This window comes from Pterocles gutturalis, unplaced genomic scaffold (assembly GCF_000699245.1).
Source record: "Pterocles gutturalis isolate BGI_N339 unplaced genomic scaffold, ASM69924v1 scaffold11930, whole genome shotgun sequence".
In the NCBI taxonomy this organism is placed as follows: domain Eukaryota; kingdom Metazoa; phylum Chordata; class Aves; order Pterocliformes; family Pteroclidae; genus Pterocles; species Pterocles gutturalis.
In genome coordinates, this window is record NW_010146008.1 from 23,159 (window position 1) to 35,767 (window position 12,609).

Sequence of the window (12,609 nt, forward strand, 5' to 3'; positions counted from 1 at the left end):
AATTACACTAGGTTGCTAATTAGTCTATAGTTGATGCTTCTGGTGTTTCTGTTCAGACCACTGAGGGATGCAGAATGTCTCCCAGGAGCATTTTAACCAGTAAAACTGCCCTCGGTCTGTTAACGTTACTATTAGGAGTGACACTTGTATCAGGTGGGAATGAAAGCAAATTTTGAGTTCTCAGTTAATTAACTCCCCAAAAAAGCCTCCCTTGCCCTACGCGTGTCTCCGTACTGCAGCAGGCGGAGGGCAGGGGTGTAAAGCAGCGCAGGATCACAGCTGCCTGGGGCACTGATGCTCGTGGCTATGGAAACACCTGGCAGGGCAGGAGCAGGGCTCCTCAGCGTATGAACTTCTGCCAGCTGAGTACAGACCCCAGTGCGTCTGGACCGTCCCTCTGAACTCAGATGAGTTTCTACACCAGCTTGGCTAAACCGGCTCGTGCTCAGACCCCCTGGGAGGAAGGCATCAGCCTCCTTTGTACGGAGGAGGGAAGGAAACCGCAGTGATGCTGTGTCAGGGCTGGGGCTGGCTGGAGCAGGCTGTTGCTGACCAGAGTCCGTCCATCCCACAGGGGTGTTACCAGGCCATCAGTATTTCTTTCTCAGACTTTCAGCCTAGCCACGTTCTGCCTTTGATGGGCAGCTGTTTCTCCAGGGCAGTGTTTTGTAAATGCAGCGTGGGGCTTGTGCGGCCGCGGAGGAGCAGAGGTGGTGGCGGTGCTGACTGTGCAGAGATGTGGGAGCGTTAAGGAGAGTTGAGAGTCTGTCCTTTCCTTGTTTGAGTTTTTGTTTGTTTGGCAAGTCATAGCTATCTTTACAGAGAGATAAAATGAGCCTTAAAGGCTTGTCTGGATATTCACCTCCACCTGCCAGTAGTCAGAAACCAAACTTTCCTTATCCGAGTGCTGCTCTGCTTGCACGAGGTTATGCTGCGAGATGAAAGAAGCAAAATAGCCTCTGCCTGAGATTTTCTTCATCATGAACCATTCGGACAGTTGTAACATTGAAGAAGTCTTAGATGTATTTATTTACCCCTCCTTGAGCTAAGCAGGTCTTCTGCTCCAGCCACCGAGTGACTCGCATTGAGGCACTGCCAGGCTGGTTCTGGAGGCTGGCTGCGGGCACGGCACTGCCACCGAGCGTTTTATCACTGTCCAACTTGAAAGCAATACTTTTGGTCTCTGGCCAAGGAGAAAAGAGCAGAGCTGTGCTGTTACAGATCTCTTGTCTCCGTACCCAGGTCTGTGTCTCAGCTTTCAAATCAGGAAGCACGGGGTCCCTTGCCAGGGGATGTTTTGGGTCTCAGGAGATTGCCCCGAAAGGATTTGGAGATGGGAGAATCGGGTGGGAAATGTCTGTGCTTTCGTTAGAGGACTGGCTTAGTCCCCGGTGAGGGTCAGCGATAGAAAATGCAGGTTTTGGGGGTGTATTGTCCCATGGCTTCTGCTGGCTCTGGCAGCGCTGCGAGCTGCTGTGATTTTATCACAGGTCTTGCAGCGTTGGGTGGTTTTCCTTGAGCTCCACCTCCCACCCTTCTCCTTATGAATTCACAGCTTTTGGGGCTTTTTTTCATGAAAGTCAAGTTTTCAGTTTTCATTGCTGAAGAAGAGGAAGAAGAGGGAAAGCAGGGGAACTTGTGGCCTTTTTGTGTGCTCTGAGATCCACGGACGGGAAGGACACTGTATAGGGTTAAAAACTCTTGCAGAATTTTGCCAAGTTCTTGAGCATCCAGGTCTACGGAAAATGTCAAAGCCCCAGTAGAAACCCTTCAGGGTCAGTATTCCTAAACCCAGACCTTTCAACTGCACAGGTTAACTCCTCTCATCCCCCTTCCCCTCCAGAAAAGGGCACGAGATTGTCTTGGAGAGAGACCTGTACAGCCTCATTGCTGTTGGGTCCTTTTCACTGCCATCCCAGGTTCTGCAGTATTTTGGGTACCGATTTGCAGTGTCCGGTGCTGGCAGGCTCCAAGCAGGCACTGGTGACATGCTCTCCATCCTGCATACACCAGGGCTTGCAGTGCAGCCAGGATCATTCCAACTAAAAGAGCCTTTAATATGGGCTGTTTCCACTCCTTAGTCCTACAAGTGAATGAGCAGTAGGATGTACACAGCCCTTTTCTTTTTCTGCGTGAGAGACCCAGCTGTCACCAGCAGTGTCCCTTTAACAGCATAAAACTTCCACCCGGTCTGTGGTCTGAGCAATAAATAAATAAAAATCAGTTTTCTTGCAAACAAGTGGCACTCTGATCTCCGATTCATTTATTTGCAGGCTTCATTAATATAACATCAGCGCAACAAACAGCTGAAGGGGGGGCAGTGTCAGGCTGAATAATGGAGTTGCTCTGCTGAGATAACAATTAGGTTCTGAATGCGCTATCAGCTAAGGCAGGGAGAGGAGGGATCACGCAGGGATGACAGTGCTTCTGTGCCGGCTCCCTGCTGGGCTCATCAGCTGGGATCCAGCTAGCTTAGAGCAGGAGGAAAAAAAAAAAAGACAAAGAGAACGAAGGTGGATGACATTTTGGGAGGGGGCAGGGGTTATGCCGTTCGTTCTGCAAGCAGGGCGCTGGCTCTGCACCCCGACAGATGCCGGGTGGTTATTGTGCAGAACGGTCTGAGGCTCACAGCTTGCTTCCAGCTCTGGGAGATCCCTGTCCCACTTGCAGCCAGTCCTGGGTCTCCCTGTCTCGAGCACAGACTTCTTCTGGAGGCTAAATGTGGCTTTACGTCAGAAACGCTGAACCGTGCAGCCGGCAAGATGCGAGGCTGAGAACATTTATCCTGCGTTGTTAGAGCAGTGTCTTCTGCAGGCTGGGAGGGGAGGCGTGCTGGCATTGTGTGGGGCTCCTGGATCCCTGGGATCCCCCAGATCCCAGCCGCGGAGATCCCTGGGATCCCCACTTTGGGTTCAAGTAGGAAGCGGCAACACCAGAGATGCAGCGGTGCATCTGCATCCCTTACCTGGTGCAAGGGCAGAGGGTAGGGGTGGCTGAGCTCTACCACCGACCGCTTCACCTCTGCACTTGGATCCTGGCTGTGAACAGCACAATCCTTCCCCTGTGCAGCGGGAACATGCGTTATTTGAGGCAGTGGATTGCTTATTTGTTTTGTGCAAGGTGAGGCTGGGGCAGAGGGGAGAGGTGACCTGCTCAGAATAATTTGGGGGATCAGCAAAACTAAAGTCCCAACCTCCCAGACCCTACTCGAGATCTCAGTGACTCTCATACTGTTTTGCAAACAACTTAAAAAACTTCCAGCAGACCCCTAAACTGTAAATGTGCAATTCCTGGTGATGGCCTTGCTTTTCCTCAGCTGCCCTTTGCAGGTTCTTTTGGTCCCCCACAAACCTCTGCACACAAAGCCACTGTATATTTCTTGAAATTGGGGAACATTTCTTCTTAATCCTGTCTGTCTCCGAGGATTGTCATTGCAGCCAGCCCTGCAGCCCGAGCAGCTCGCAGCCAGCCCTGCAGCCCTGGGTTAGGGCAGACCCGCTGCCGGCGGCTGCCCCAGGCTGGGTTTGCTGGCGGTGCCTTGGCCGAGTGTCTGCACCACGACGAGGTGACCCGGGATGCTGCCGGCCGGGTGATGCTCAGAGAGGTCACCAGCGCTCGGTGTGACGGGACCTTTAAGACTGATCATCTTTCTGTGATTTTGACTGAATCTCTCCAGCTGTAATTAATTGAATGCATCTGTTCTAACCCTGGGGCTGCTTTATGGCACAGTTACTTCAAAACTGTTCAATTAGCGACCACTAAAATCTAGGTCGAGTGGAGCTCCGTATTGGGGATTTTCCAGGTCAGGACATTTTCAAAATACCGAACGGGCTGGGCTTTGTGTGGGGAGGCCGGCTGGCTCTGCTGGTTGTGGTAAGGTCGGGAAATGGCAAACTGGGATGAGCAGTGATGAGACAACGAGCCCAGCAGTGTAAGTGCTCCAGCAAACGCGTTTTAACATAATCTAGAGCTGCAAAGGACACTTGTAACTGTCAAGTCCGTGAACTGCCGGGTTCAGGTATTCCCAGCTAGCGATGTAAACATCAGCGCAGGGCGGCAGGACTCGGTGTGATGCCGTACGCCTGGATTTTGTAGCATCTTTATGGGCACATAGTGCTTTGCAGAGCTAAATGATACAAGACGTGCCACACGGTATGAGTTACAGAAAACAGCAGCACAACAGACAGTGGATGGTGAATAAATTAGAAACCGCAGTGGTGCGGGCAGGGGGAGAGGGAGGGAGAAAGAAGTTAGGAGGCATAAGCAATGGAGAAGGAAAATGGCTTCAGATGAGATTTGAAATGTGGGGAGATGCAGGGGAGCACTTGAAACCGCAGAAGTGATGGGTAACAAGGGTGGCCTGATGGCATTAGCAGGGTACACGGGGTGGGAAGGGGGTCCTGCGGAGATCAGGGCACTGGAAGGTGCAGAGGGTCCCACGGGGGCTGCGTTGGAGCACGCTCAGCCTGCGGTGCAGCGGGTTGCCAGGACGGGCTCTTGCGATGGGGCTGCTGCCTTCCCAACCCGCTCACATCCAGGGAACAGCGAGCTCTTAAGAAGGTGGAAGAAAAGCAGCCATCCATCCAGAAATGCCAAGGAAAAGGGTTTGAAGAGCTCAGATCTTTTGCCAAAGACAAGAGTGGAACAAACAAGCGTAAACAAGATTTCTCCATTAAATTAATTAAATTGCATTATTATGGATTATGTTTATTTATTAATAACAGCTGTAGCACGGAGAAGATTAGTAACTCACCCAAGAGCAACAACAGACCGTTGGCAGATTCAGGACAACTGCTTGAGAGTCTCGGGTCCAAATTCTGTGACTAGACATTATTGTAATTTATACTCCTAATTGAAGAGGATATTGTCGCTAATGAAAGTCCGTAGAAGCAGAGATGATGGTGGCTGAGACAGGCTATGAACAGGCAGCTTTAAAGCACACACCTCACCCTTTAACATTTGGAACTCATTTGAGGTGCCAACTTACTAATAAAATGTGACATTAACGTTCAGAGAACAGCCAAGGCAGAAGTTCACCAAGTTCTCCAAAGCAGCAGGCGACTTCTGGAAGGTCACTTTCCATCTTCTGTAGATAGAAAAAAAGGAGCCAGTCATATCCTTCTGTGAGGGTCTCAGCTCACCTTCCTGTGTTTTGTTTCCTTCTAGATCCTGACAGTGTCGGGCCCCCCAGAAGGAGGGACCAGGGTGACCATCCGTGGTGTGAACCTGGGTCTGGATTTCTCCGAGATCGCCCACGGGGTGCAGGTGGCGGGGGTGCCGTGCACGCCCCTGCCCGAGCAGTACATCGTCGCAGAACAGTGAGTAGCCCCTTCCCTGACCTCCAGCAAACACACAAGAGGACAATAACTCATCCAGACCCCAAGCAGCATCTCTCCACCTGCAGGAAGGGCTCTGGGGGTGGATGGTGCCTGGCCAGGGATGCCAGTCCAACACCAAAGGGGACGAGGTGCTCGGATGCTCTCTCGGAGGGGTTAAGCAGACCTTTAAGCTTTCATTAGATGTTTTGTTTCCTTCCACACTGCAGTTCCTGCTTTGCTAAGCAACTTTTCTGATGAGCACCTTGCTGTTGATGCTGAGCCTCTCTGCCCCCTCTGCTCCCCGTCGCACTTGAAATTCAGCCGGCGCTGCCGCCTGCGCGCAGCCATTTGTTAGGCAGGCGAGGCGGTGACAGCCGCTTAATCCGAACGGGCCTCCACTGGAGTCAATTCATTTATTTCACTAAGAAAAATGTCAACCGAAAATTAGAAAATAGGCATGTAACAGGGGATGGGCAAATAAAGCTCCCAAAGTAACACGTGCTCCTCTTTGGGGGGGTGTGTTCTGGTGTAGGCAAGGTGCCGAGGAGCGTGTTGGGGGTCATTCGTGCAGGGCAGGAGAGCAGCAGGACATGACATCTCCCCTTGGATTGTCTGAGCTCAGCTGCTGGGACCAGGATGGGGTTGTGCGTGGTCAGGCTGTGGCTCGGCATGGTGAATGCGGGGGAGCCCAGGGCCCGGGAGGGGTCCCAGCAGCACGGATCTGCCCCAGCTTCAGCATAGTTCTCCTCTGATGGAGAAAAGCATTTGGTGGGTCCCAGCGTGGTCCCCAGAGCAGTGCAAGGACCCATCACTAGCACTTGTTGGCGCTGATTTGGTTTTTGCTCACTCCTTGTCTTTGTTTCCCCACTTGTAAGACAGAAATGACGTTAACCTCCTCTCCTGAGCAGCGAGGGTGTGTGCAGTGTGTCACTGCATCGTTCCATCGCTGGGTGCAGGGTGCTGTGGGCGTGCAAAGCACCGCTGGTGTTATAGCAGGAACGGCTCCAAGTGCTGCATCGATAGCGCTGCTGCTGCTCGTGGTTCGGGCTGTTCTGCTGAGCAGTTTTTTGTTTTATTTTATTTTTAAAATAAAGGACGGAAGATTATAAAATTATCCTCCTTTGATGGAATGAAACCCTGATTTTATAATCACGACTCTAATTACGGCTCTTGAGCTTTCAAAGTTTGTTAACATCATTAAAACATTTACCCTGGGCAGATAACAGCAAGAGTTAGCATGAGAGCTGCCTTTTAAAGATGAATACAGATAAAAGGACCCTCTTAAGGGTTCTGTGGGCAGACTGAATTCCAAGACTGTAATGACTCACCATATGCTCCAGCCACACAATCTATCAGCCAGCAATTAGGTTAATGTTGGTGAAAGGGCCACTTAGCCCAGCAATCAGCACCCTACAGCTCTGCAGAATGCATCATTTTGTAACAAGGTACCTGCTGGGAGTCTGGCTTGTATTGGGAATCAGGATCAGGTGTACCGGGTCGCTCTGCCCCATCCTGCACCCCGTCATGCCTGGTGCTGTACGGCAGCTGCTGCTTTCCTGGCAAATAGTTGAGTATTTGATGTTTCCCCCCGCATATAGCACTTGGTGTATAGAAACCTCCGCTCTCCTCTCCTGCCCCCGGGGTGTCAGGAATCACTTCACCTTGCTCTGCTTGCCCATGGGCTGGCAGGAGCAGAGATATCCACCCCAGATGCCAGCCCCCCACCCTCGCCCCGCTGCCGGTTTGCAGGAGGAGAAGGAACGACCTGGCAGGCAGAGGAGCGGTGCACACGGGCGATGGCTGGTTGGGAGGCAGGGAGAGGAGCACGTGGCAGAGGAAGGCACACAGCTGAGATGCTTCAGTTCCTGTTCTCCAAAGGCAGCGTCTCTCTAGGCAACCTGTTTTGATGTGCGGTAATAAGGGCTTGCACATTAGAGCTCTTTACCAGCGTGTTTGTGTTTCATTAGGCCTCCTGGCATCACCTGTGCGTGCTGTCTGCAGGTTCGTTTTTCCTTTAGTCTTTTTATTTTATTTGCAGTGAGTGTAATGCTGCTGAAGGCAGCTGAAACGCTGCCTTCACAAATTGGAGCCTCTCGTGTATTTGCACGTGATCGGTAGAAGAGCGAGCGTTTCCCCCGCCGCTTTGCAAAAGCACCTGCAGCCTCAGCGGGGAAAGGATGCTCCGGCTCCTTCTCCCCTCGCGGCTCTCAATCCCTGCCCCGGGATGTGCCCTGGGGCTGTGCTTGGCCACACCAGGACCACGCCATCTGTGTCCTTCGGTGCCACTCACCCCTTTTTCCAGGATCACTCTGCTCTGTGTCAGCCAGCCCCGTCTCCCCTGCAAAGGCTGCTCTCCGCCGCTGTCTCTATCATCCCCGAGCAGATTTCTCCATTTTTGATTAACTGGGAGACTGCAGTGTGAGCCGTTCCCTTAATGAACTCATCCGTTACTCTGAGGACTTCGCACTCACTTTGCTACCGGCTAATATATTACCATTAGTGCTCTGCTTTGCTCTGGAGTTTACAGCTTGTAATAATTTTGTCTAATTTAGATTTTTTTTTTCTTTAAATTACTACATGGGGTAAAAATAGACTCAGTAATTAACTTTTTCCAGATATCAAAGTTAAAGAGGGTGGGGGGGGGAAAGGAATAAAAAAAGCAAGTCAGCCTTGCATAGAGTGGCACTGGTGGCACCTCCTGCCAAAGCCTCACTTGCGGCTTTTCTGCTTCCAGGATCGTCTGTGAAATGGGGCAGGCGCTCCCAGGGATCAGCTCCGGCCCAGTGCTCCTGTGCATCGGAGAGTGCAAGCCGGAGTTCACGGCCAAGTCGGCGCAGCAGTACATGTTCGTGGTGAGTGTCCCACTGGGGTAGGGACGAGGGGGCAGGACGCATCCCCCCAGGAACAGCCGTGCTCCACAAGCGTACGTGTCAAATGGATGGGATTCCCAAATTTCCCGTGTTTTCCTCCTGCTTTCCCCGTGATTGGAAGCATGGGCTTCCACTGGGTCGTTTCTTTCTGTTGTTTAATTAGCAGCCTTTTGATTCATAATGTAAAAGCCACGGCTGAGGTTGCTCGTATCTCCGCTTCATCCCGCCGCATTGATTTTGTGCTCGGTGGGCTCTGTGTGCAGGGTTGCCAGCACCCACCAATTGTCCGCAGTTTGTAAACTAATTGCGAGATAAATCAGGCTGACCCTGCCACCCTGCCGGCGTTGTGAGCAGCACCCTCCACTGGGATTTCATTTATTCAACAACATAGCAGGGGTGCAAAATACCACTGGGTTTTGCTTGAATATGCCAGAAACCCCTCTGATCATCCTAGGGCTCTCCCAGAATAGCCCCCGGATCTGCCGTTATTGAAGGGTGGGTTCCCATGCGGCACGAGGAGGATGCTCTCTTGCTTTGTGTTAAATAAGAGCCAGTGGAAGGTAATTGCAGAGATGAATCCTGGAGTAACACTTTGCAGCAACCTGGTGAGCATGTGCCGAGTGTTATCATCCTTTGCATTGTTGCTTCTGATTTTCAGCGCTTCCCCTGATTATATCGTTTCTTTTTCCCAGGCACCTAAAACTTCGAGCACATCATTTCCTTTTGCTAGTTGGCCTCTATTTTTCTCCTTAGCGCTGCCACAAATTCCATTACAGCTGGTTCATGCCGTTAAAGGCAGTAGTAAAATTGATTGGTACCTTAGAGCAGAGCTGTGTTCTGACCCTGGGAGGGTCCGTGCCTCAGAGAGCTCATCCCGCGCGGGAGCGATGCTCTCACCTTCATCACACCCCTTTATCTCGGTAAATCTGTCACCAAATCAGGAGCTGAAGGTGGAAAATTCTTATTTAGCTTTCAGACCCTCATCCGAAGCCCAGCCTTGGGTGTTTCTACAGGGCTCTAGGATGGACCCTCAGCTCTCCTGGCTTTTCCATGTTCACAAGGACCGCTCAGGGTTACAGCCTGAGTTCCTGGTTTTGGCAGCATCGCACCTTGTTCCTAATTTACCTTGAGAACAGTCGCCAGGGCTGGCTGGAGGCTGAGGGAGGTTTTTGATGGGCAATCACACATTGAACATCCTTTGGAGGTTTTCTGCGTTTTGGAATTGCTCATCTTGGTTGTGTGAAGTGCTCCCAAGCCTGCCTAGTGTCATTCGTATTGTCCGGCATTGCCATCAGCTGGGATAATCACAGAATATCCTGAGCTGGAGGGAGCCATGAGGATCATCGAGTCTGACTCCTCACCCCAGTCGGGATTAGAGCTGTGAGCTGACCATGAGCAGTGGAAGGACAAATCTTTCCCTCCTGCCCATTATTTGATAATTATCCCCAACAGGGTGAACTGTGTGTTTTCCTCTGGTCTATTGAGGAGTCAAACAGGCTTTTGGTCTAAGCTGCTTTGGCAAATGCTGCAGCACCCAGAAAACACATGTTGCGATGGGAAAACAGTAGAGAAAACAGGACAAACTGACGGAGCTGCCAAGCAGGGGGTACCAGGGGAGCGGAGCTGGGAGGCTGCCAGCCTGTGCAGATGAGAGTCAGAAAGAGGGTAATGGGAAAGAATTAGGAAAACAATTTGGTAATATCCACTGATTGAAAACAAATAAAAAGGTGCCTGCTTTCTGAAAATTCTATTAAGGGGAGTAAATAGCTATCGTGTTGCAAGGCAGGATAAAGAGGTGGTGTTGCTGCAATAATATCACCAATAAAACATCGAGTGGGATCTAAGTCCACCCACCATAGACGTCTTTCCATCAACAATGGGGACCAGGCTCTGCCCCCGCAGTGCTGTCGCTGGTGGCTCACAGGAAGCTGGAGCTGGTGGCACTGCCTGTCTGCTAAAGGTGTCCAGTGGTCCCCATTACCGGACCCCAGTGGGGTGGTTTTGGTGCTTTACCACGTTGGCAAACTGTAAATGTTTGGGTTCAAATTTCCATCGTGGCAGTTTGCTCGGCTTGGGATGTGTTTGGTTTTGGAAACTGCAGTGCAAGCAGCTTACTTTTGATCGAGAACAAAGTTGAAGGTAAACACATACTTTTGCTGAGGCTAAATTTGCAATTGTTTTGTTGAGGCATGTCTCTCTTTCAGAGCTGGGTTGGAAAATTTAACAGGAAATTTGTCAGATGTCCAGGACACCTCTCCATTTTGCTTTTTCATTCTAAAAAAGGGTATCACCACGCAGCCAAAGATGAGAAGATGCTCTGCTTGGGGGACAGTGCTTCTCCAGCTGGCACGGACCCTGGGTGGCTGCTGGCTCCCCTTGCAGCAGGCACGAGCGCTGACTTTGTCCTTTTCTTCCTGCAGACTCCAGCAGTGAGCTTTCTGAATCCCAGCCGTGGGCCGGAGTCTGGAGGGACAATGGTGACCATCTCCGGGCACTACCTGGGAGCTGGCAGCCGCGTGTCGGTGCTCCTGGGAAACCAGACTTGTGAATTCTACGGGTAAGTTCTAGTTTCTCCTTTCACAGATCAACAGCTTGTGTTACTTTTATTGCAGCCACTGCTGTGGGTACCCCAACCTCCTAGCAACGGTCTGAGCGAGGGGTGGGTTCCTGTACATGCCTTCTGCTGAGAAACCTGCACAGCCATAACTCTCCTCTGTGATTTCTGTGGCAAATTTGCTTTTTACCCAGCACTGTAAACTCAGAGTTGACATTTGCAGGGTTTAATGTGTTTTTTTGGCGCTAAGTTAAAAAAAGATACAAGCAGCGTACATCTGTGTGCATCCCGTACACACCCGTGCCCTGTACCGCACACGTGTGGGTTGATGGCAGGATGCGGTTCAGAGCGTGGGCACAGCCTGCGCGGGAACCTGAGCAAGGCGGTGTGATGTGCAAAGGGATGTGCCGCTCAGATCCTCGCTCAGGCTTCCCAGGAGGAATCGAGGAAGTTTCTGGGAATGTAAAGAGCCCTGGAGGTGGATTTCTCATCTGGAAGACTGAGAGGTTCTCTGATACGGGAGCTGTGGGCGTTCAGGCGCGGGAGCGTGTTGGGATATTGGCAGTGCTTACTCCAGGTCCATCCTAGAATGGTGCGTCAGGAGGTCTGGACATGCCGAGGTCTTCAAGCACAGATGAACTCTCTGAGTGCTAAGCACTGTCACCCATCTGCCAACAGTTCTTCCCATATCTGAAGCCAAGATGCCAGGTTGCATCCTCAGACGCACACAGGTTACCGGCAGCAGAAGCAGCCTGCGAGCTGGCCTGAGAGCAGAACAGCCCTGCCATGGCATCCCGTAAATATATGATTATACTCAGGCAACCTGCAGGTACTGACCTGCAAAACCTGGAAGAGTTTTGAGTTGTCTGTATGTTCTGATTACGGCAGGCGAGCAGAAACTTAAACAAAGCAAGCGGCAGCACATGAATGGCCCCATCCTTCACGCGGGGTCACGCTGTGCACTTTGTTTTGCTTGGACTGTTCGGAGGCAATGAACTTCAATTGTACCCGGGGGTGTGGGGGAGCCTGATCAGATGAAGCAGTTTCTAATGAGATTCACTCTAATTACAGCTTCCCCCGTTCTCCCCTCTCTGATCGGAGGAGTGGGTAGATTCACCATGACGACATAATAATAGCACAGAAAGCTAATTAACTGATCACAGGGAGCTGCGAGCAGCTCTGCCAGCAGCCATGCGTCACTCTGCATCTCACAGCAGAGCTAAGCAGCACCGTGAGGCTGTGCCGGCGCAGGGCAGGAGAGCAGGCAGCGGGCAGGCAGCTCCGCAGCTGCACGGGCATGCACGGGAACACTCTGGGAATCTGCAAGGAGGGTGGAGAAACACACTCCTCACACAAGGATGCCTTCGTGGTTAAATTAAACCTGGGTGGAGAGTGAGAATGAGATGAGGGAGGGAGGAGGAGGAGAGCCGGAAGGGGTAGACATGTAATTGCACCAAGAGAAACAGTCAAGTCCAATTTGTTTCAGATATTTTAGGAGGTTGTTTCCATTCCCTTGGTTGTGGTGGGTGGGAGTGCCAAGGTGTGAGCTGGGAACATTGTGGTACCCACTGTTTGATCCCCCCATGAAATGCCCAGTGCTGAGTGATGGGTCTGTACTCCTTAGGGAGGGTGGGGAGTGTGTCAGGGCCCTGGAAGGGGACCACACATCATCCCTTCACCCAGGGACCGCTCAGCATCCCCCTGCCCAGGTACAGGGACCGCTCAGCATCCCCCTGCCCAGGTACAGGGACCGATCAGCATCCTTTCCAGCAGCAGGAGCAGTGCCGCTCGGATCTCTTTCCCCTTCTCCATCCACCCACCCACCCACCCACTGGTGCCTTTGTGCTTTCCCCACCACCTCGACCTC

General features: G+C 51.8%; 1 protein-coding gene across 1 annotated transcript in view; it reads left to right on the forward strand.

Annotated features, from left to right (window-relative positions):
* The window catches only part of LOC104470598 (plexin-A2-like), a gene marked incomplete at its 5' end in the record, with an annotated part of 27,206 nt that extends 16,457 nt beyond the window's left edge, over nt 1–10,749 (forward strand). Inside the window, 3 exons of the mRNA XM_010085578.1 lie at nt 5,167–5,318; nt 8,053–8,170; nt 10,609–10,749. Coding sequence (XP_010083880.1) covers nt 5,167–5,318; nt 8,053–8,170; nt 10,609–10,749 — 411 coding nt within the window. The remainder of the gene's footprint in view (nt 1–5,166; nt 5,319–8,052; nt 8,171–10,608) is intronic.
* Nucleotides 10,750–12,609: the final 1,860 nt, after the last annotated feature.